General features: G+C 45.1%; 1 protein-coding gene across 5 annotated transcripts in view; it reads right to left on the reverse strand.

Annotated features, from left to right (window-relative positions):
- Positions 1 to 270: 270 nt before the first annotated feature.
- Positions 271 to 21,330, reverse strand: part of LOC115158127 (probable cation-transporting ATPase 13A3) — a 51,516-nt gene continuing 30,456 nt past the window's right edge. For 2 of the 5 annotated variants that reach the window (XM_029706696.1, XM_029706697.1), the window contains exons 4-32: positions 20,975 to 21,148; positions 17,454 to 17,633; positions 17,184 to 17,254; positions 15,545 to 15,628; positions 15,014 to 15,083; positions 13,258 to 13,392; positions 12,614 to 12,686; positions 12,157 to 12,291; positions 11,783 to 11,959; positions 11,461 to 11,618; positions 10,991 to 11,179; positions 10,590 to 10,802; positions 10,177 to 10,296; positions 9,970 to 9,987; positions 9,715 to 9,868; positions 9,197 to 9,442; positions 8,184 to 8,356; positions 5,411 to 5,539; positions 5,244 to 5,323; positions 5,061 to 5,103; positions 4,836 to 4,945; positions 4,607 to 4,703; positions 4,426 to 4,498; positions 3,819 to 3,996; positions 3,323 to 3,501; positions 3,061 to 3,149; positions 2,816 to 2,896; positions 1,740 to 1,832; positions 271 to 960 (exon numbers count right to left, since the gene is read on the reverse strand). In XM_029706696.1, coding sequence (XP_029562556.1) covers positions 748 to 960; positions 1,740 to 1,832; positions 2,816 to 2,896; positions 3,061 to 3,149; positions 3,323 to 3,501; positions 3,819 to 3,996; positions 4,426 to 4,498; positions 4,607 to 4,703; positions 4,836 to 4,945; positions 5,061 to 5,103; positions 5,244 to 5,323; positions 5,411 to 5,539; positions 8,184 to 8,356; positions 9,197 to 9,442; positions 9,715 to 9,868; positions 9,970 to 9,987; positions 10,177 to 10,296; positions 10,590 to 10,802; positions 10,991 to 11,179; positions 11,461 to 11,618; positions 11,783 to 11,959; positions 12,157 to 12,291; positions 12,614 to 12,686; positions 13,258 to 13,392; positions 15,014 to 15,083; positions 15,545 to 15,628; positions 17,184 to 17,254; positions 17,454 to 17,633; positions 20,975 to 21,148 — 3,735 coding nt within the window. In that variant the 3' untranslated portion in view covers positions 271 to 747. The remainder of the gene's footprint in view (positions 961 to 1,739; positions 1,833 to 2,815; positions 2,897 to 3,060; positions 3,150 to 3,322; positions 3,502 to 3,818; positions 3,997 to 4,425; positions 4,499 to 4,606; positions 4,704 to 4,835; positions 4,946 to 5,060; positions 5,104 to 5,243; positions 5,324 to 5,410; positions 5,540 to 8,183; positions 8,357 to 9,196; positions 9,443 to 9,714; positions 9,869 to 9,969; positions 9,988 to 10,176; positions 10,297 to 10,589; positions 10,803 to 10,990; positions 11,180 to 11,460; positions 11,619 to 11,782; positions 11,960 to 12,156; positions 12,292 to 12,613; positions 12,687 to 13,257; positions 13,393 to 15,013; positions 15,084 to 15,544; positions 15,629 to 17,183; positions 17,255 to 17,453; positions 17,634 to 20,974; positions 21,149 to 21,330) is intronic. The other 3 variants (XM_029706698.1, XM_029706700.1, XM_029706699.1) reach the window with 3 other exon arrangements.

A 21,330-nucleotide genomic window follows, 5' to 3' on the forward strand; every position in this document is an offset into this window, starting at 1 on the left:
GAAAGCCTTCCCAGAAGAGCGGAGGCTGTTATAGCAGCAAAGGGGGCACCGACTCCATATTAATGCCCATGATTTTGGAATGAGATGTTTGACAAGCAGGTGTCCACATACCTTTGGTCATATAGTGTATTTGCATCGCAAAGAAAATTAGCAAAAATGTAATCTGGAAAATGTATGTTCATAAACTCACTGGTTTGAGACCACAAAATCAACCAACATAGCACTGCTAATAGCTCTATATTGAAAATACAGTGATTGAAGAAAAATAGGTCAGATTAAATTATTTAATCACTTTCTAACTGGTTTTAGTCGTTTAAGTTCAGACTGAGTAAATAAATAAATATCCAGACACCCACGACCCATTCAAAACCACCCGCGACCCAAATTTGGGTTGTGACCCACCAGTTGAGAATCGCTGGAGTACACTATCTATCCTTGGGATGTATTTGTGTAGTAGACAAACCTTTGTGGACCTGGGGGTGGTGGCAGGTTGAGGGGTTTGGTTGGTGGGGCTTATGTAGACTAGCCAGGGTCTTAACACTGTGATTGATCTGAGCAGCAAAGAGCATGGAGAGACCAGATACCTGGAGGATCCACACTCCCATTTGTCCATCCCACAAACCATTTTCACCATCACCCCATCTTTCATAGTCTTTCGCCTCGTCCTTTTCATAGACAACAGTTTATTTTTTGTCCTTTTGGTCGTGTATGTTTATCTGCTTTAGCAAGATCGGGTGCGGGGGGGTGCTAGGAGTCGCCCATGATCTGGTAGGAGGAGCAGTTTTCTGGGGTGTTGCCGGGCGGCGGGGGATTGGCTTCAGTGGTGGTGGTGGGTTTGGGGGGCCAGTCGGGGTCCACGCTCAGCTCCTGGGCCAGGTGCATGTAGAGTGCTTTGGGTACCTTCCTCTGCCGGCAGCACAGCCACGACAGACACTTGGGTCCCCAGAGGTCTATGCCACCCTGGAAACCGCACAATAACAACAAGAGGAGGGAAAGGGAAAAGAAAACTTTAGGAATATTTTTTTCCTCTGTGGATATGTTTCCTCATTCATTGTCTTCCCAATTCTCTTTTGTATTTTTGTGCCTTTAGAAGGTAGAATGATCTCACATGCTTGTGTCACCACATGCACTATATAACCTAAAGGTAGTCAGATTGGTTCCCTATTGCAGCATGCACACACATTGTTTTATTATGGTTTTTAACTGTTGTGAAAAATTCTATAATTTCAACAGAATAAGTTCTTAGGTAATTCAAATTCAAGTCAAGCATGGCAATACGTTTGGGGGATTGTCGTTTTTATGCCGAGAATTACCTCAAAACAAGCAGACATGCAGTGCAACAGAGAAGATAATTAGGAGAATTTTTGACACCATGGGTGGGAGACACACCCTTCTCAGCCAGCCTGCAGTGGATACGTACTGTACCTGATCTAGACCATGCGGTTTCCACTCACACGGTTAGGAGCTAACGGGACGCTTTGAGGCGCATGCAGCGGGAGGAGCTTACTGGAGCCAATACTGTACTACTGCTGGGGGTATTAAATACAGGAAGGAATCGTGCTCCCAGAGAAGAGTAATAACACAGACAACCCACCAGGGGGGGCGAAAGAGGGTCAGAGAACAATAAGGTCCACACATGCAAGGTTTGGGTAGGTTATATAATAAGAGTGCTGGGTGATAGAGAAAGAGAAAGGAGAGATTAAAAGCGACAGTGGAAGAGGAGTGTCAGATTTCCACACCTGTGTTGTCGGGGTGGCGGGTGTGGCGCCATAGCTGCCCTGCTTGTCTCGGCTGAACACAAGCTTCCATAAGACGACGTCAAGGACGAGGGTCTATGGAATAATAGGCGCAGTGGGCGGGAAAAAAATTACAAAGAGCAGAGTGGCTACTTGATCACACAGCTTTTCTCAAGCAGATTTTGTCCACCCTCATTTGTTTTTTGTATAGTCAAACTACTGAAAAGACGTTTGAGGTGATTTCAGCGCTGTACGTTAGTCGTGAGTAGAGGCAAAAGGGGTTATTCTCAACATAAATGACGACAATAAATACAATGAGAAAGAGGGTGTCATCATCTACAACAGGATGGTGCGTTTCAAAAGTGGATTTTGTGTGACAGGGATCTGTTCCTGGTGATTATCCATTGAGCGTCATTGGTTGGTGTGTGGGAGGTTGGCAGCCTTGGCGAGACCGCCATCTTGTGTCACTGCTAAGCTGTGTGTGTGCTTGGGAGGCTCAAGAGCGGGGAGAGAGAACTGCTCTACTGCGCAGGGCAAGCCAGGGGCATTTTGTAATAGTAAATCACCGGTGAGCCATCTCTATCATTGGGCCACACAGCTCGAAGGCATCATGTTCTGCCACTTGTCTACGCTTGGAGACTGAGAAAGAGCAGAGCCTGGGTGTGTAACCAACCACCCATTAGATTTAATACGCCGAGTGGTTTACAGCGTGGCCGTCACTGTGGTGATGGCAGGTTGTGTTTAAAGGGAGGAATTGTGTGCGTGTCCCCGCTCAAGTTTACAAGAGGGCTTTTTCAGTCGGTTACGTCAATGAAAGACGAGGCAGTTTCTGTCTTTTTCATACTGAAAAGGTAGTCAAATGGTACATCACAGCTCAGCCCTCCACTTCATCCTTTAACACTCTCCGACAGTAGGTCAGAGTCAACGCACAATCGAACACCACGTGACAACCTATGCACCTTAATGACGTCAACACTGACGACAAAACAAAAACTGTACATGCGAGAAAGACCTATGTAACATGGTGTAAAGAGAGCCCAGAATACTGCAAAATGGACAGTTCAGTGTGTGTGTCTTACCTCCGCCAAGACAGACACGGCTGCATTGACTACGATGATGAAGAACAGAGTGATTCTCCATTCAAACGGAACACACACAATCTAGACGGGAGGGAGAGGAACAGATTCACAAGAGCACATTTAAACAAAACAAGTGAAGCAACGCCACGTTAATTCACAAAGTCATTACTGTAGGACCCAATTCAACCGAAGCTTGAGGCTAATATCAGTATGAAGCTCGTCTCTCCTGGTTGATGTCCACTCACCTCTAGGAATTCATCGATAGCAGACACAGGGTAGAACATGATGAAGAACAGAAATATGTACAAGCCAATACATGACACCACGAAGGGCCCTGCAGAGAGACGGACAGAACAACTAATCAAACATAGGTCAGTCACACAGAAAATAATTGTGCATTTCCAACCAATCTCAAACCCTAACTTGATTTTAGAACCAACACTTTTATACTGTTATCTGATTTTCAGGCGAATACGTGGGAACGTTGGTGTTAGTAGTGGTCCTCACAGTTTTTGTAGCTGGGCTGTCTGAAGGGCTTCCCCTTGGAGAAGACGATGGCCACGATGAGGTACTGGAAGGAGGAGACGTAGAACAGGGAGGTGTTCTCGTAGTTCTTGATGTTGTGGTCGTCCTCAGAGGAGTTGTGTTTCGGGGAGAAGTTGGCATGGGGGGACGAGTTGCAGGCACTGGGAGAGGAGAGAACAGAGATGCAAACAGAGTCATATGTATATCGGGAAGCAGTTTTACAAGTCAAAAGCTGACTGGCGACGTCCCTACTGTTTGCAGTAATGATACACAATAAGACATTCACGGTATATGGCTTATTGGTTTGTTTTGAGTCTGGTAGTGTCATCTCATTTGTCCATTGGTGTATTGTTACAGGTGTGTTAGTACTGGAACAGTTTTGGTGTGAATTGGTGATTTTACATTCTTACTGCTGTCCCCCCAATGGTGTGTTTTGAATAGGTCCTGTAGTTAGCTTGGGGGTTGAACTTGGACTCACTCTGACTCTGGCGTCCAGATGTCGTACCAGGCCTGGTGTCGGACCCAGAGGAAGGCGATGGTCTGGAAGCCCAGACAGATGAGGATCTGAGTAAGCACGGAGAATAGCAGAGGGCCTGAGATCAGACCTGAGGGGGGACGCCTCGACACCAGCTCCTTCCACGCTGGGTTCAGAGACACTGGACAGAGAAGGTGGGAGAGACAGTGACAAAGACACAGGGAAAGAAATAAGGAACCGGAAGGTAGGATGGGTACAGAGAGTGAGGTACAAACCCAGCAAAGCTGGTAGAAGATCAAACATTTAATTTAAAAAGGACAAGCTCACTTTTATTTCTACCAAATCTCAATTTTCTAAAATTTCACCTGGTTTATAGAAACTTACCAACAACATCTAAAGACCTGCATCACTCTACTGAGAGCTTTGCAGTTTCTAAAATAAAGTATTTGGGTGTTTTTGGAGTCCCATACTGTGACTCCCATACTGCAGAACGAGCAATGAGGAAGTCTATTGCTGGTGGGGTAAGTTTCTAAAAACTAAATTAAATTGCAATAAAAGTGTCTGGACACTTGTGGACAAGTGTCAAACTAACTAGTGTTGATCTACTTACTGGTGAAGACGATGAGGAGGATGATAGCGATGTCGATAAAGAGGAACTGGAAGTCTCCCAGGTTACTGAGGATCTGACATGGTTACAGAGCGATAAGGTCAGAGGTCAGCTACTGTATACACCAGAGACTAGTAATGTCCTCACAGGAGTGCAGAGACTAAGGGAGGGGTACTGTACTCACAGAGTAGAGCAGGGTGACACTGATGTACTGGATGATGCTGTAGAGGGCCATGAACTTGAACACACAGAAGGAGGTGATGAGAGCCGCTCGCCCTTCTCTGTGGATAGATCGTTTTTTTTTTAGGAAAGAATTGAGCGAGTCAGTGTGCAAGTGCTTTTATAAGGCTACCCATCAGCCATGTTGAGCTGATGGGTAGTGTTCTGGTGCATGAGGCCCAGGGCAGGCCTACCTGATGAGGCTTGGCACACAGGAGATGTTGGGGGTCCTGGAGGTGAAGGGAGAGGCTACAGAGGCCTCCAGCTCAGAGAGAGAGATCCCACCATGAGCCCTCTTCAAAGCCTAGAAAGCGAGGTTGGAGGAGGGGAGCAAGTTGAAGCAATAACATAGTGTCTTTACTTCTATCTGCATAATCATTTGACAATAAAAAATGCTTTCAAAAGAGGTCTGTACTTACACCACAATCATTTGCGCCATCTCCACACATGCCCACAAAATAGCTACAGATAAGGAAAGATAATTTACTGTTTTTAACTGTAATTTACAAAATGTGTAACGAATGCAATTTAAACAGATCTATGAAGAGGGTGAGTGTGTACTGTGCTATTTGTGCCCACGGGTCAACAGCATCTCTACTCACTCCACACTCTGCAGTGCTTCAATGAGCTGGGTCTTCTGGTCGGGGGCCATTCGGGCAAACACTGTCCCATGCAGCACCAACTACACCAGATAGGCCGACAACAATGCATTAGACACAACCAAATCACAACAGCAATAGCTATGTGTTTGGGGAATGGACCCCATTACCTTTTGCAACACATCCTGAAAGTGCTCAGTGATGACAGCAAAGGACTTGCCACTCATGGCGAAGTGGTACTGGTCCTGAGACTTGGGCTCGTCAGTGTGACACACATCCTCTAGACTGATCTCTACTTCCTGTTGGGACAGGAAGGGGCGGGGGGCAAGCAGGTACAGGTGAGCAAGGGAAGAATGACATCTTGCAAATGATTGATACAACATGGCTTATGTAGAGTAACAGTTGTAAAAGCTAGCGACTGACAACTTCAGTTTCCATCAATGTTATCTTTGGCACTCTGACTAAAATATCATTAAGACTTAGTGAAATGTTTCACATAAAAAAAGAAAAAAAAGATTGTGTAGTTATTTTCAAAATGACGAAAACAGTGGGCCATTTTAGTCAACTAAATGCCCTTTCATTTTAGTCACGTTACATTTGTATTGCCTCATTAACCTATAGTAAACATAAGTCACTGACTTCTGAGCACAAACATACATAGCGTTGTCCTACCAACATATTTGTCTGCATAACATCCTATTCTCTTCCCAGCAGCAGAAATATGACAAACATACAGTGGGGAGAACAAGTATTTGATAACCTGCAAAATCGGCAGTGTTTCCTACTTACAAAGCATGTAGAGGTCTGTAATTTTTATCATAGGTACACTTCAACAGAGAGACGGAATCTAAAACACAAATCCAGAAAATCGCGTTGTGTTTTAGATTCCGTCTCACAGTTGAAGTGTACCTATGATAAAAATTACAGACCTCTACATGCTTTGTAAGTAGGAAAACCTGCAAAATCGGCAGTGTATCAAATACTTGTTCTCCCCACTATTTAAGAATTATCTGGCCATGTAAATTCCTAACTCAGCCTACATTGATAGTGTACATTACATACAGAACAGACACACACAAGTGGAGAGAGAGAGAGCGCGAGAGAAGCATAATCACCAGATGGTGCCGCAAAGTATTGGCAAAGCAGGAAGGGTTGCACATCCGTCCCTCGGTCGCATCATTGGCATTGTGGTCAACGTTCCACAGACGCCACAGCCACATTGGTGTCCAAAAATAGAATGGGAGCTAATGACTTTCGCCCAGTGATGTCGTGGAGTCACAAAAACCTAGAGTCCAAATCAGTGATCGAGAACTGGTCCAAGTGTTCAAGTCTCAGTCCCCATTAACTCAAAATAAAAGTTATTTACCCAGTCAGATAGTGTAGTGGCAAGAGGAATTTAGTCAATAAATTGTTTGCTATGACTGAATAAGTTGTCGCCTAAACAAATAGTTAACAGTCCGGTCCGCAAGTAGCCTAGTTTTAGAACGAGCCACTTTACGATTGCAAAATGCGGCCCGCTAAAGCACGATAGAAAGAAAAACACGTAGTGACGGTATTATGGGTCATATCGTTTGAACCGTAAGGGCTAGAATCAAGCTGTCTCTCTGAGGAAAAGAGGGAGACTTGGATACAGAACCTGCCTATGAAATGCAGTGGGGAAAGTGGGAGGGTTGAGCGAGACTACAAATTCAAAGACAGCCTACTTCTCTATACTCAAGGGAGAGAAAAACATAGCTAGACTTGTTTTACTATTAAACTCAAATGCAGCTACTGTTTTTCATTTCGTAAAGCAGCTTGTGTTTCTTATCCAGGTAAAGGATAGCCAACGAGAAAGCTGGTGGTGACTAGTTATCTACGGGAAGCAAGAGAGAGTCGCCAACGTGATGTGTATAATCAGAGGCGGAGCCTGTCTGCCTCAGCTCTTGCTCCCCCGCAGCTCACCTGATCTAGGCCGGGTTTGGTGTGTCCTTCCCACTGCTGAACAGAACTGTGCTGCGCATCTGTGCTGCTAATATTAATTGTGCTCATCACTGAAAAGCTCTCAATCTCTCCAAGAACTTTTGTCCAGTCCACTTAGCAGTCAGATTTTAGTCACAGAGGTCATTTATTCTTGTCTCGTTTTAGTCGACTGAAATGAAAAAGCTTTTTCGTTTAGTTAGTTTTTTCTGGGTCTATTTAGTTAAAGTCTCGTCAATTGCCACTGAAAAATATTTTTGTCAAAATTACCACTGGTTTCCATATAAACTGATGTGGAGACCTTATAGGGATTTGGCAATGAAGCCCTTTATCTACTTCCTCAGAGTCAGATGAACTAGGGATACTATTTTTATGTCTCAACGTCCAGTACGAAGGAAGTTGGAGGAAGTTTCGTGAGCCAATGCTAACTAGCTTTAGCGTAACGACGAATTCTACAAGGAAAGCTAGCATGCTAGCTGTTCCCATAGACTTCCAGTAATTGCACTAACGCTACTTAGCAACTTCCTTCAAACTGAACAACACATACAAATGGTATCCACAAGTTAATCTGACTGAGGAAGTAGATAAAGGGCTTCATTGCCAAAATCCCAAACTATCCCTTTAAGGTATGCCAGTAAATATACATATTCCTGATAGCATCTAGACGCAATCTGACACAATGACTGGCTGCCATTGTCTAGAACCCAGAACACACCCATTCATTCATCCATTCCTTCTGCGTGTGATCACTGGGCTATTTCTGAGTTCTGATGTAACCATGCATGGATCTCATTGAAACTCAGGGGGATCAGAACAACTAGCTTAATCATGACTCATACTGGCCCACAGAGGGCACTCACATGTGTGGTGGTTCTATTTTCCATGTCTCACTCACCCAGCATCTAGTGTGTGTGTGTGTGTATGTGTGTGTGTCTGTCTGACAGAGCTGTAATTAGCCACACCCACCACCAGGGGTCCATCTCTCACCTCCAGGCGTGGGGCTTTGCCCATATGTTTGCTGGGTTTATCTGCGTAGCGCCAGTTGATCTTGGCCGACTGACCATCTTTGGAGGGCAGCGCGTCGGCGATGATGACCCGGTCCTGAGGGGGGATCATGCCACAGTCCCTGGCCACTGAGATGGCCGTCAACATGTTGTCACCTGGAGGAAAGATGTTAAATGTTGCCTTTAGGCACAGACCTACTCACAACCATTATGGAAGGGGGGGGGAACACAAAACAGATCTCAGATCATTGCCCAAGAGGTGATTGCCTCCTATTCCCTGAGGTACAAGGGGGTATTGTCCTGGCGCTATGCTCTTTGTGAAACTCTAAACCTGGGTAGGGGTTGGAATGGAGCGGCCTGGGCATACTGGCTCTGGACCAGCGGTCCGCATGACAGGCCACGGGTTAGTGAGAGGGGTTGGTGGGTGGTGAAACCATATAATTGTGTGATTATATTTACAGTGCTGAAAGCGACAGAGGGAGAAAAGGAGAGAGAGAGAGACAGCGGGCTGGACTTTGGCTCTTTCTGCCCGTTAAGCTGCACGGCCCAGAACTTTATTAGTCTGGATTCCAGGAATACCTCCATAAAGCGTTGAGAACCACAAGAAAAACCCAAAGATCATCACAGCCAACATCACATTCTGTGTGTGTGAGGCACGGCTACAGTATGAGTGGGTACTGGTGGTTGTCATTAGAGAGTGACAACCGCTCATGTCTGATAGCGATCCTGTGTGGCTCGGTTGGTAGAGCATGGCGCTTGTAAACGCCAGTATTGTGGCCACCCATATGTAGAATGTATGCATGCCTGATTATATGTCGCTTTGGGGAAAAAAAGCTTCTGCTAAATGGCATATACCTTGAGGTAACTCATCACTGATTCAACACCATTGGCATCCAAGTCCACTGAATGGCTTTCACAGATCCAGTCAAGTCAGATCAGTGATGTTTTAGTGTGTATGTTGATATGATAAACATGTTGGTGTGTCCGCTTTCTCACCAGTGACCATGACGGTGCGGATGTGTGCCCTGCGGAGGTCCTCCAGTACCCCGGCAGTCTCAGCCTTCAGCTTGTTCTGCATGATGATCAGCCCCAGAAACTCCATGTTGGCCTCCATCTGGTCCCTGTTGATGTTCTGGACTTTGTGCCAGGTGAGTTTGGACTCGAGGCGGCGGTGGGCCAGGGCGATGACCCGGAAGCCCTGCTTGGTGTAGTCCTCCAGAACCTCCGCAAAATCCTCTGGAACTACACGGACAGATGGTTTCGAAAACATCTTCAAAATGAACAATTCCAGGGAGCAAAACATTTTACTTAAACTGCTCGTCTTTATCATGGCATTGGCATCATTTCAATACACCATTCGTATGAAGTGACCATGATTATCACACTTGGTTAGACCAAGGCTACGACTGAATAGCAGAGCGTTCGTTCGTTACTATACTGGCCATAACTTCTTCTCAATAGGAGCGTCTGCAAAACATACTGTCAAATTCAGAGTAAACAGTTTAGAGACCAACCAGTGTCTTTCTTGCAGAGGCTGGCCACCACCTCTGGCGCTCCCTTGAGGTAGGCATCCATGCGCTTCTCCCCCAGCAGACGGGCCACCACACACATCCTCTGCAGCGCCGAGGAGAACGGGAACTGACGCACAATACCAATCTCATAGGCCAACTGTATGGGGACACAACACACAGGATTACCTTTCACCTCTGGACCTTTCGCCTCCAAGTCAAACTACGAGAAATATTAAAAAGAGAGATAGCACTACTTACCGACAAGTCATACAGCTCCTACGGTGTGAAAGTGAAGTAAACAGAGTGAATGTACAATCAAAAAGTGCATTTCAAAAAATATGTGACAACTGAATATGTGACAGGTGAATGAATATGTGACAGGTGAATATGTGACAGAGCTTAATCTTAATATTTTACATCAGTGCCTTGCTCTCTGGGGGGGGGGGGGGTGTAAACTATTCGTACCATGTCCTGTTCGGGTGACATGACGGGCTCTGGGGGCATCAGCTGCTTGGGGGGCCGCACCACGGTGGGCATGATGCGGTCGTGGAGGGAGGTCTCCTCCTCAGTGGCCTCCTCCAGGATCTGACATGAACGTGAAAGAACATGAAAGAAATGCTAAGCTGCATCAAAAGTGGACATTTCAACTGACCAACATCTCAAAATGGACCAATAAGTGTGATCTGCACATCATTGAAAGTCAGGGGAAAGCGAATACTTGTTCCGAAAAGAACATTAAGATGTAAGAAATAGTAAGCCGGAAAATCTCTCAAAGCAACTTGTCCACCACACTTTCCACATATCTCTGCACGAAACACACTGGATGGGTGAAGAAAGAGTGAAGGACAGAGGTTAAAGGTCCAGTTTCGGTCACTCACCCAACCTGTGGCCTCAAACATCTTCAGGTCCAGAGGGTCTCCGGACAGCTGGCCATCGATCTTGGTAAGAGAGTGGCAGGTGGCCATGCAGGCTACAAACTGGGACTTGACCAGACTCTCCTTGTAGGCATTCTCCTCTGACAGGTGGAAAGTGCCATTCTCCACTCTCTGGACACCCCATAAGTCCAGTCCATCCTCTGTGAGTGTACCCGTCTGAGGAGAGAGTAACAGAGATGGTGAATAGGGTGAGAATAACCCTTTCTTCAAAGTAAATATAGAGAAGTAACTGTTGAGCATGGCGATTCCCATATCAGATCACCAGACCACAATACAATACAACTAGTTTCCCAAGCACAGCCTCTCCTCTACTAGTGTGTGTGTGTGTGTGTGTGTGTGTCCACCTTGTCGAAGCAGACCAGGTTGAGCTGGCCACAGATGTTGATCCTCTGGGGGCTGATGCAGAAGATGCCGATGCGTTTGAGGCGGCGCTGGGCGTACACAATGCCCGCCGTCATGGCAGCGGGCAGCGCGGGGGGCACGGTGATGGTGATGATGTCCAGGGACTCGATGATGATGGTCTTGGCTGGCACCTGGGCCCCAGTAGAGGAGAGGGCAAGAAAACAAGTCCAATACAATAGGAGCTCATGTAGGAATTGAACATGAAGATAAATAGCCAGTCTTTTTCAGTTCAACTCCATTTTCCAATGAAATGCCCTGACCACATTACCACTGACCTAGACACCTTGTACACCATCTAAAAAGGACTAGTCACTCTCCCTCTTCCCTGACTCACTTCTTCCCTTCTCTTTCTCCCCAGCCCGGCAGTAGCCCCGTGAGAGAGCGTCCTGCTCTGTTCAGTCCAGTACAGTACCTTGTTCATGATGCTGAGGACGATGGAGTAGACAAAGCCGATACCGGCTATAGCCACCAGGCACAGCAGGAAGAGGTAGGCGTCGCGGTACAGCTTGAAGTCCGTGGGCTTGGGGTAGAGGATGGAGCGCACCAGCTGGCCCTTAGCTGTGCTGAAGCCTGGTGGGGGAGGGGGACACGGACGAGCATATTTAGATGAAAGCAGAATTCAGAATGTGACAACTGGTCCTAAAAGAAATCTGAGGGCAGATCATGATCGAACAAAAATGAAATAGGTAGTGTGTGTGCGCGCGTGTTGTGACTGAGGACACATACACACTAACCTGTGCGGACCACCACTGCCTTGACCAGTTCCCCTGAGTAGAAACGGGTCTGGATGATGTGCGTGCCACAGAAGAGGGTGTGTCTCTTGTGCTCCTCCATGCTGTAGGCTCCGTCACCCTCCTTGTCCCCCTCACCCGGGTTGGGGAGGTTGGTCTTGGTGACGGGCACACTCTCGCCTTGGGGGAGGAAGAAGGGGGAGAGACAGGGACAGGAAGGGGGAGCGAGGAGGGGAGACTGAGGTTGAGTCTGGGTGCTTTGATGCATAAGTATACAGCATTTACAGAGTGTAGTGTTGTGCTGCTTTGCACAAATGTAAAATATACATTTTGTATTTGGGTAGTGAGACAGACAAGGCAGAATATCCAGGTCTCACCTGTCAGCATGCTCTCGTTGACAATGCAGGTGCCGCTGACCAGCACCGCATCGCACGGCATGATGGTCCCGTTGCTAGGGATGACCATGACATCGCCAGGCACCAGGTCAGTGGACAGGGCCTCCTCGATGTCTGCTATGATCCAACACAAAGGAGAGGAGAGAGGCAGTAGGTGTGGAGACAGGGGGGGAGAGGGGGAGAGCAGAGGAAAGAGAGAAAGGAAGGGAAAGTAGAGGAGGGAGGTAAGGGAGAGAGAGAAAACGAGAGGTATTCCGAGCATCTTTCTTGTTCAGGACATCTCTCATTACTCTAGGCAGCAGGGGAAAAACGCTGAGGCATCATATTCACAGCCTGAGCCCACTGCCGCAGACACGCACAAAAAAAAGTGTGACCTTCTAGCAGCTAATTGAACACTAGCCAAAGTGGATAAAATCGAAATGAGGTATGTTAGACAAACCGTTGTTGGCTCTGCAGACTGAAACACGGACAATACTGTGTGCTGCCACCAAGTCGTGAAGCATGACGTATTGCTGAAAAGTAGAGAATAGTTTCAGAAAACAGAAAATAAGCAGAACCACACATCAGGTGCTAGAAAAACAGGCCTCTAGCTAACAGCTTCTAATTTCCCTCGGGGTTAGAGAGAAGCCTTCACCCCCTCCCTCTCCTTCCACTTTCTCCATCCATGCCCTTCCTCTACATATCCTTCTCTTCACAAATGCAGTGTGATTCTAAAAGGGGGCTTTGGGTAAACCCAGGGCCCCGGCAGAAGTCTCCACCCCTCCTCCATCTCCCTACCTATGCGGTGTGATTGTAAGGGGGTGAACCCAGGGCCTCGGGGGCAGCAGACCATACAGAGATTGGCCCTTTCATGCAGGCCTGAATGGTTCTGGGATTAGAGTGGGGAGGGGGCTATCGCAGTTAACTCTGGCTTAGTCCAGCTTTGTTGAGCTCAGGCTGGTTCAGCAAGGCCCCAGATTCACCTTTTACTTTTGATTATTTCATAAAATGTTGTAAAAATGGAGGAAGGAAGGAAGGACGGAAGAGGAGGAGTTGAGAAAGGGGAGGAAGAAAAAGAAGGGAACGTGAGGAGGGCAGACGTACCTTTTTAATGGTGTACAGAGAGGTAGCTATGGATATGACCGACATGAAGACGATGGCTACGGCGTAGTAGTAGTACTCGTCGGCGCTCCACAGGATCACACTGAAGAGCTGGAAGATGTAGAAAGGGTTGAGGACCTGCAGGAGGAGAGACCGGGTGACAGGTAGTTCAGCCAACTTCTTCAAAACAACAAGCTGCAACAAAAGACATCCATTTTGACATACTACTAGAATAATGCCTGATTAAGCCAGACTTAACCAGTCATGGTTTGGCGTAAGTGTGAAGATGGTATAAATGAACGCCAAATACCCCTTGATTGACATATATGGTTCAATGTGTTTCTTTATACAGAGCGCACAACAGAGAGAGCAAGAGAGCGAGATGGAGACTGTCGCAGAGAGAGTGAGGTCAGAAAGAGCGAGAGAGACGTCAGAGAGATAGAAAGACAATAAGGAGCTGAGAGGAACTGCGGAGGTGGAAAATGCTGTTTGTACTGCCATTGTTGGCCCTGTTCACTCATTAGACTAAAGACAACCTCCCTGCAACAACTCCGAATCATTATGTCCGGTCATTTTTTTTAAAAGCCGTTGGCTTCCATTCAACAGAATGTTTTCATTAGAATGCCACGCACAGCTCTTGGATATGATTCTCATTATTTGGATCACCCTGATGCAGGAGAGCTGTAAATGTAAAACGTACAGTGTATTTGAGGTTTGAAAGTGCTTCTGAAGTTTGTAATTTCGACTGAAATTTCAGACTTGATTTTTCCTTCTGAAAAAATGTATCAACCGCTACAAAAATGTCCATTAATTAAAATTCACATTTCCTGTTGCTGAAGGATTATTTTCCATCTGTAGCAAACAGATCCTACATCTGTATCAGGATCACAGATAAAATGGCTATTGATTTTCATATGCACCTTATACACACACATATACATATATACACATATATCACACACACACATATATATATACACACACACACACACACACACACACACACACACACACACACACACACATATATATATATATATATATATATATATATATATATATATACATACACACACACACACACACACATATATATAGATACACATATATACACACACATATATAGATACACATATATACACACACACACACACACGTGTACAAAACATAAGGAACCCCTTCCTAATATTGAGTTGGACTCCCTTTTGCCCTCAGAACAGCCTCCATTTATTGGGGCATGGACTCTACAAGCGTTCCATAAGGATGCTGGCCCATGTTGACTCCAATGCTTCCCACAGTTGTATCAAGATGGCTGTATGTCCTTTGGGTGTTGGACCATTCTTGATACACACCGAAAACTGTTGAGCGTGAAAAACCCAGCAGCGTTGCAGTTCTTGAAACACTCAGGCACTTAAATATTTTGTCTTTCCCATTCACCCTCTGAATTGCACACATGCACAATCCATGTCTCAATTGTCTCAAGGTTTAAAAATCCTTATTTATCATGTCTTCTCCCCTTCATCTACACTGATTGAAGTGAGTTTAACAGGTGATATCAATAAGGGAGAATAGCTTTCACCTGGTCAGTATGTCATGGAAAGAGCAGGTGTTCCTAATGTTTTGTTCACTCACTGTAGGCTAATGATATCAATTACTTCTCAGAGACAATGAAAAAGGATCCATGGCAAGAACATCAAGAATTCTTTAAGTAGTGGATATGAATACCTTATTCCCATTTACACCCCAAAACCTCTCCTACCTCTTTGATTAGCAGCTTGAAAACTGAAGGCACTTTCACTGCAATTTCATTCACTCCAAAAAACAGTCTCCTGTGGGAAAGAATGAGAGAAATGGTTCAACATTTACAGTTCAAACACTAACAGCTCATTCCACTTTACAACAAACCGTTGTAAGAGGTTTGTAATAAAACCCTTGATAAGGTGCCGACACTGATAGTGCTGCATTAAGTAGGTCAGAGTCACACTCAACACACACACTAGACGCTGGGTATGTGACACACAGGGAGCACTAGGCCAGATCTGAGCAGACTGACAGCAGGGCTATTATCAGGTGTTGTCAGGGCTTTGTTAGGTGACTGGGCTATTAGATGTCCGGTCGTCTAAGGCGACGAGATGCTGCTGTGGCCGGCAGTTATGAAGTATAGCACTGGGGGACGGGGGTGGTGAATCTACCATAGGAAAGGGCAAACCCCAGGGTTATTCAATAAGCTGCAGTAGTAGCTGTAGTCCGGAGTCCAGTCGAGGGTAAAGTGCAATAGAATAGTCTGTACCTGTACTCCTGCTGGTTGCTGGTGAGCCCCGTGCTGTGCTCTGAGTGGATGTTGGAACAGGTCACCTCTAGGTCTTCCAAGCCCCTGTGGTGTGTGCGCAGGTATGCGTGAAAAAGAGGAAACCAGAAACCTCCATTGGAACACATTTGCTTAGATACACACACAAAAATGGAAATATCACATTTACATAAGTATTCAGACCCTTTACTCAGTACTTTGTTGAAGGACCTTTGGCAGCAATTACAGCCTTGAGTCTTCTCGGGTATGACGCTACAAGCTTGGCACACCTGTATTTGGGGAATTTCTTCCATTCTTCTCTGCGGATCCTCTCTGGCTCTGTCAGGTTGGATGGGGAGCGTCACTGCACAGCTATTTTCAGGTCTCTCCAGAGATGTTTGATCGGGTTCAATTCCGAGCTCTGGCTGGGCCACTCAAGGACATTCAGAGACTTTCCCGAAGCCACTTATGTGTTGTCTTGGATGTGTGCTTAGGGTCGTTGTCCTGTTGGAAGGTGAACCTTTACCCCAGTCTGAGGTCCTGAGGGCTCTGGAGCAAGTCATCAAAGATCTCTCTCTACTTTTCTCCATTCATCTTTCCTTCGATCCTGACTAGTCCTAGTCCCTGCCGCTGAAAAACATCCCCACAGCACGATGCTTCACTGTAGGGATGGTGCCAGGTTTCCTCCAGACGTGATGCTTTGTGTTCAAGCCAAAGAGTTCAACCTTGGTTTTATCAGACCAGAGAATCTTGTTTCTCATGGTCAGAGTCCTTTAGGTGCCTTTTGGCAAACTCCAAGCGGGCTGTCATGTGCCTTTTACTGAGGAGTAGCTTCTGTCTGGCCACTCTACCATAAAGGCCTGTTTGGTGGAGTGCTGCAGAGATGGTTGTCCTTCTGGAAGGTTCTCCCATCTCCACAGAGGAACTCTAGAGTTCTGTCAGAGTGACCATTGGGTTCTTGGTCACCTCCCTGACCAAGGTCCTTCTTCCCCGATTGTTCAGTTTGGTCGGGCAGCCAGCTCTAGGAAGAGTCTTAGTGGTTCCAAACCTCCATTTAAGAATGATGGAGGCCACTGTGTTCTTGGGGAACTTCAATGCTGCAGAAATGTTTTGGTACTCTTCCCCAGATCTGTGCCTCGACACAATCCTGTCTCGGAGCTCTACGGACAATTCCCTCAAATTCATGGCTTGGTTTTTGCGCTGACATGCATGGTCAACTGTGGGACCTTATATAGACAGGTGTGTGCCTTTCCAAATCATGTCCAATCAATTGAATTTACCACAGGTGGACTCCAATCAAGTTGTAGAAACATCTCAAGGATGATCAATGGAAACAGGATGCACCTGAGCTCAATTTCGAGTCTCTTAGCAAAGGGTCTGAATACTTATAAGGTATAAGGTATATAAATAAGGTATATTTATTTTTTTATACATTTGTAAACATTTTCTAAAAACCTGTTTTTGCTTTGTCATGGGGTATTGTGTGTAGATTGGATTAAATGCATACATATCATTTTAGAATAAGGCTGTAACGTAACAAAATGTGGAAAAATTGAAGGCGCCTGAATCCTTTTGAATGCACTGTAACTTCAGAAAAGTTTCCAGGTCATTAAATATAATTATGGTCCGTTAAATTGCTTACATTAACACCTCAAAATTCTGGACCTCGTCGTTCCAGTAGTACTTCGTGCTATGGAGTGTAAAATAGCGAATCTGAAACGAGAAGGGAAAAAAAAAGAATAAAACAATGTCAACAGAACACAATTATCAGCAGAAGGCAGAAACCTTTTTATGCACCCCTCCAATTGACCATGAAAGTTTATATTTTTGTGACTGTGTGAGAGAAAGACAGGTAAAATAAGTAAAAAGACCATCCATGTATGTTACTGTGTGTGCCGTCACGTGTTATTACCTGAGTGGGCTGGTACTCTGCGTACTTCCTGTTGAACTCCTGGGTGGGGCTGTTCGAGGAGTGGGGGGAGTGTCCGTTGGCCATGGGGGGAGTGGTCTGGGTCTCCAGGCTGTCAAAGGGGTTCCTCCCGGGGGCCAGCATCACACGCACCTTGGCTAGGAACCAGCGCTTAAACTCATCCTGAGAAAAACACACACACACACACACACACACACACACACACACACACACACACACACACACACACACACACACACACACACATAGCATCAGCGGTGACAGGTTGTCTTGTATTCCCGTTACTTAGTGAAGCAAAAATGTATGTGAACAGCTTCAGATTCATTGAGGGAGAGTCTGCTCTTGTAGATTTTGATGCATTATCCTGGTTTTGTATTTTTCTATCCACTATGCTCATTGACGGGACATTCCAATTTACCATGATAATTATTCATCACAATAGAATATAATATATATATAGAATATTATCCCCGGTACAATATCAACTGCACTGCTGCGCTTATAGTCTATGGCGGGCCCGTGCGTAAAATCTCATGATGACCCGCTGCCCTGTTTTCCCAAACTCTTAAACTAACTCTCAAATCCTTTCAAATAAAAAGGTATATAATGAGTCAAATAAGCACTAGGTTAAAACATAGGCTACAAACGTAAGCTGGTAGACACACTAGAGAGGTGTAAACTACACCTCTACGCTTGGATGTGGTCGCATCATTGCGAGCTACAAATTCTACCTGTTCACTTCACTCAAAACGTTCTATTTTTGGGGGAGCTAAAACCATGATTTGGTCAAACATTAGCATCCTGATTCCTGGAAAAAAACTAGGTTGTGGTTTTGGTTTCAAGTTGCCCAAAGTCAATTAGCCTGTGCTATTTGTTCACAAAAAAGATAAGCAAATCAATTTGTATTGAACAAAATACATTTTGCAATTCCAGAGCCCTATCTTGACAGCAAAATTGTAGCAACAATAGCCTAATCGGCAACCCAAATTCATGCCAATCACTGGTTTAGGTATTGCACGTCAAAATATATTTATCATGCATTCCAGCTTGGACATGTTAGACGAAACGACTTATTTCTTGAATCATACCATCTCAATAGCACTGAAAATTACTATATAACATTATTCCAAATGTTTTCTATTGTGTGACGCCGTAACAAAATCATGGGCTGGTGCCACCTACTGAAAATGTTAGTGGCAGCGGCACCAGTGCCAAAAAGTTAGTCTGAAGCCATACTGTTTTTTAAAACACAGTACAGGTAACTGCCCAAGAAAAGGAAATACCAACATAAAAAGTGTCTTAATAGGGCTCCTTCTGGCCCATTGGGCCACCACGAGCCAGAACAACTTCAATGCACCATGGCATAGATTCTACAAGTGGAACTCTATTGGAGGGATGCAACACCATTCTTCCATGAGAAATGCCATCATTTGGCGTTTTGTTGGTGGTGATGGAAAAATTTGTCTCAGGCGCTGCTCCAGATTCTCCCATAAGTGTTCAATTGGGTTGAGATCTGGTGATGGTCATGGCATATGGTTTACGTCGTTTTCATGCTCATCAAACCATTCAGTAACCAAACCTGCCTTGTGGATGGGGACATTGTCATCCTATGGGGGCATAGCCAAGATAATGGCCTGCCCAGAATGTTTATACATGTTCCTAAGCATGATGGGATATAATTGCTTAATGAACTCAGGAACCACACCTTTGTGGAAGCACCTGATTTCAATATACTGTACTGTGTATCCCTCATTTACTCAAGTGTCTCCATCATGTTGGCAGTTGCCTATATATGGATAACATAGGTTCATTGTAGGCTAACATTGCATTTTAAAGAGAAAGCAAGTGCCATGATCCCACAGGAAATAGGCCTATGTGAGTTTGTTACGCTCCGGCGTTGAGAATATGGGTATTATAGTCTATCCAGAGACCAAAAAAGCTGAACAGATGAGTCATTCCAGAAAATGAGTGCCTTTTAATATTTTAAGTACAAATTGTGCACCAATAGTGAATTTTAAAAGCCTGTTACATTCAATTAAGTGCCCTTTAATATAGACCACACGGACAATTCAATAAATTAGATTTTTATATGACTAAAGTCTTGCTAGTGCCAAAATTCAGCATGTCCCTCATTTTAAGGTCAACCTGTTACGTGAACTGAACTCTCGTTTTAACATATTGAAACGATTGCATTTTATTTTAAAAATTGCTAAAGAAAAACGTTTAACATCTAATAGTCAAATCATAGAGTAAAAGCAGGTCAGCTGATTCTACTATTTTTGGCCATTTTCTGGTGTTTTGTAACAGAACTGAGGGGGTCAAGCATAACAGGTCAACCTTGTTACCCATAGACAGACAGGCTAGAAATGTTTGAACAATGACACTTTTTTGTGAAGCTTACATTTAATTGCCCCTCCCTTGTCTGCAACAGTTTCCATTTGCCCTGTCACAAGGGGATTAATGGTTGTTACGGTCAACCTTGTTACTTTATTTGGCACTTAGAGGCGTTCCAGAGGATGAAAGCATCGTTATTTTTTAACCCGCCCGTTTTGGAACCAATGTGTTAATGTGTGTCTCGTACATGCATAATACATCATCTATTAGGCCTGGTTTCATTTCGCTGTCAATAGGCTCCATTTCTTTGGAAACCAAGCAGAAAATTATGTTCCCTAAACATGCCATTTTAGCCTGACAAATACATTAGAAGACATTTCTCAAACCGATCAGAAACACTATGCTCACAACCTGTATCTCCTCAATGGCGTCACTGGTGTATTTAGTTAGTTTATTGTTCAATATATTAAAAATGTCTAAGGGTTAGGGTTAGGGCGAATCACAACAACAAACATATAGCATGTAACATACTAGTCTGTACAACAAGGAATTAGCCAGCAATGTTGACTGGTAGGTGGAATGATGTCCAATGAGGTTGCAAGTTTAAATGAGTTTGTGGGGTGAGCCCAAGCACGTGCATGTCTATGTGCACAGTTGCAGGGGCTTGACAGCAATTACGTGATAACATAGTACACAACCTTCAGGGACCCCATTTGGCTCTTGGTTGCTGCTTTCAGAACTACTAAAACTACTCAAAAAAAATTACAGAGAGACATTATTTAACCTCTTGAGTTGGGGGGAAAAAAAACACGTTTTTTATTAAGTTGAACATGTGTTCTTTATGACCGAATCTTAAAAATTAGGCCCACCCCCCCAAAAAAACACCATGTTACACATCTCAAAGGGCAATGAATTGGTGGAACGACTCAGATACATTTTTTACTTGCAGGAGAGGGGAATTGTATTATCTAGAATGATTAATTTCCAATGATTTACCGCATGTAAGGGCAGGGTACTGCTAGTGACTTAATGTTGGAAAAAGAAAACACTTAATTAAGGCCTACTATATTTATTTATTTTTAACTACAAATTGGTGGCTGAAAATAAAATAAAGTGTTACTGAAATATCCAGAGTGGTTGCTGCCATAGTAACGAGAACAATGACTTACGGTGGATTGGAGCAGCACCACTTCAGCCTCTCTGACGGTGGTCCGGCTACAGGTGGCCTTCACACACCATTCTGGCATCCAGTAGAGCAGCAGCAGCAGGAAGCCCCCCGTACAGAGCACCCAAAGACCCACCACCGCCACGCGCCACCGACACACACGGTACCCCTGGAGCTCCTAGAGGGGGCCATGGACGGGAGAGAGGATGGTTAAAGCTGTAGTTCATATTAGTGTTGCACGGAATACCGAACCTGTACTTTCTCGGTACTTCTGTCAAATGTGTGTCACGTCATATACGGATTGAGAGGATAGAGAGCGACGGAGAGACAGCGAGAATGAGGGACGGAGAGACAGCGAGA

The sequence above is a fragment of the Salmo trutta genome, chromosome 22 (genome assembly GCF_901001165.1).
Source record: "Salmo trutta chromosome 22, fSalTru1.1, whole genome shotgun sequence".
NCBI classification, from domain to species: domain Eukaryota; kingdom Metazoa; phylum Chordata; class Actinopteri; order Salmoniformes; family Salmonidae; genus Salmo; species Salmo trutta.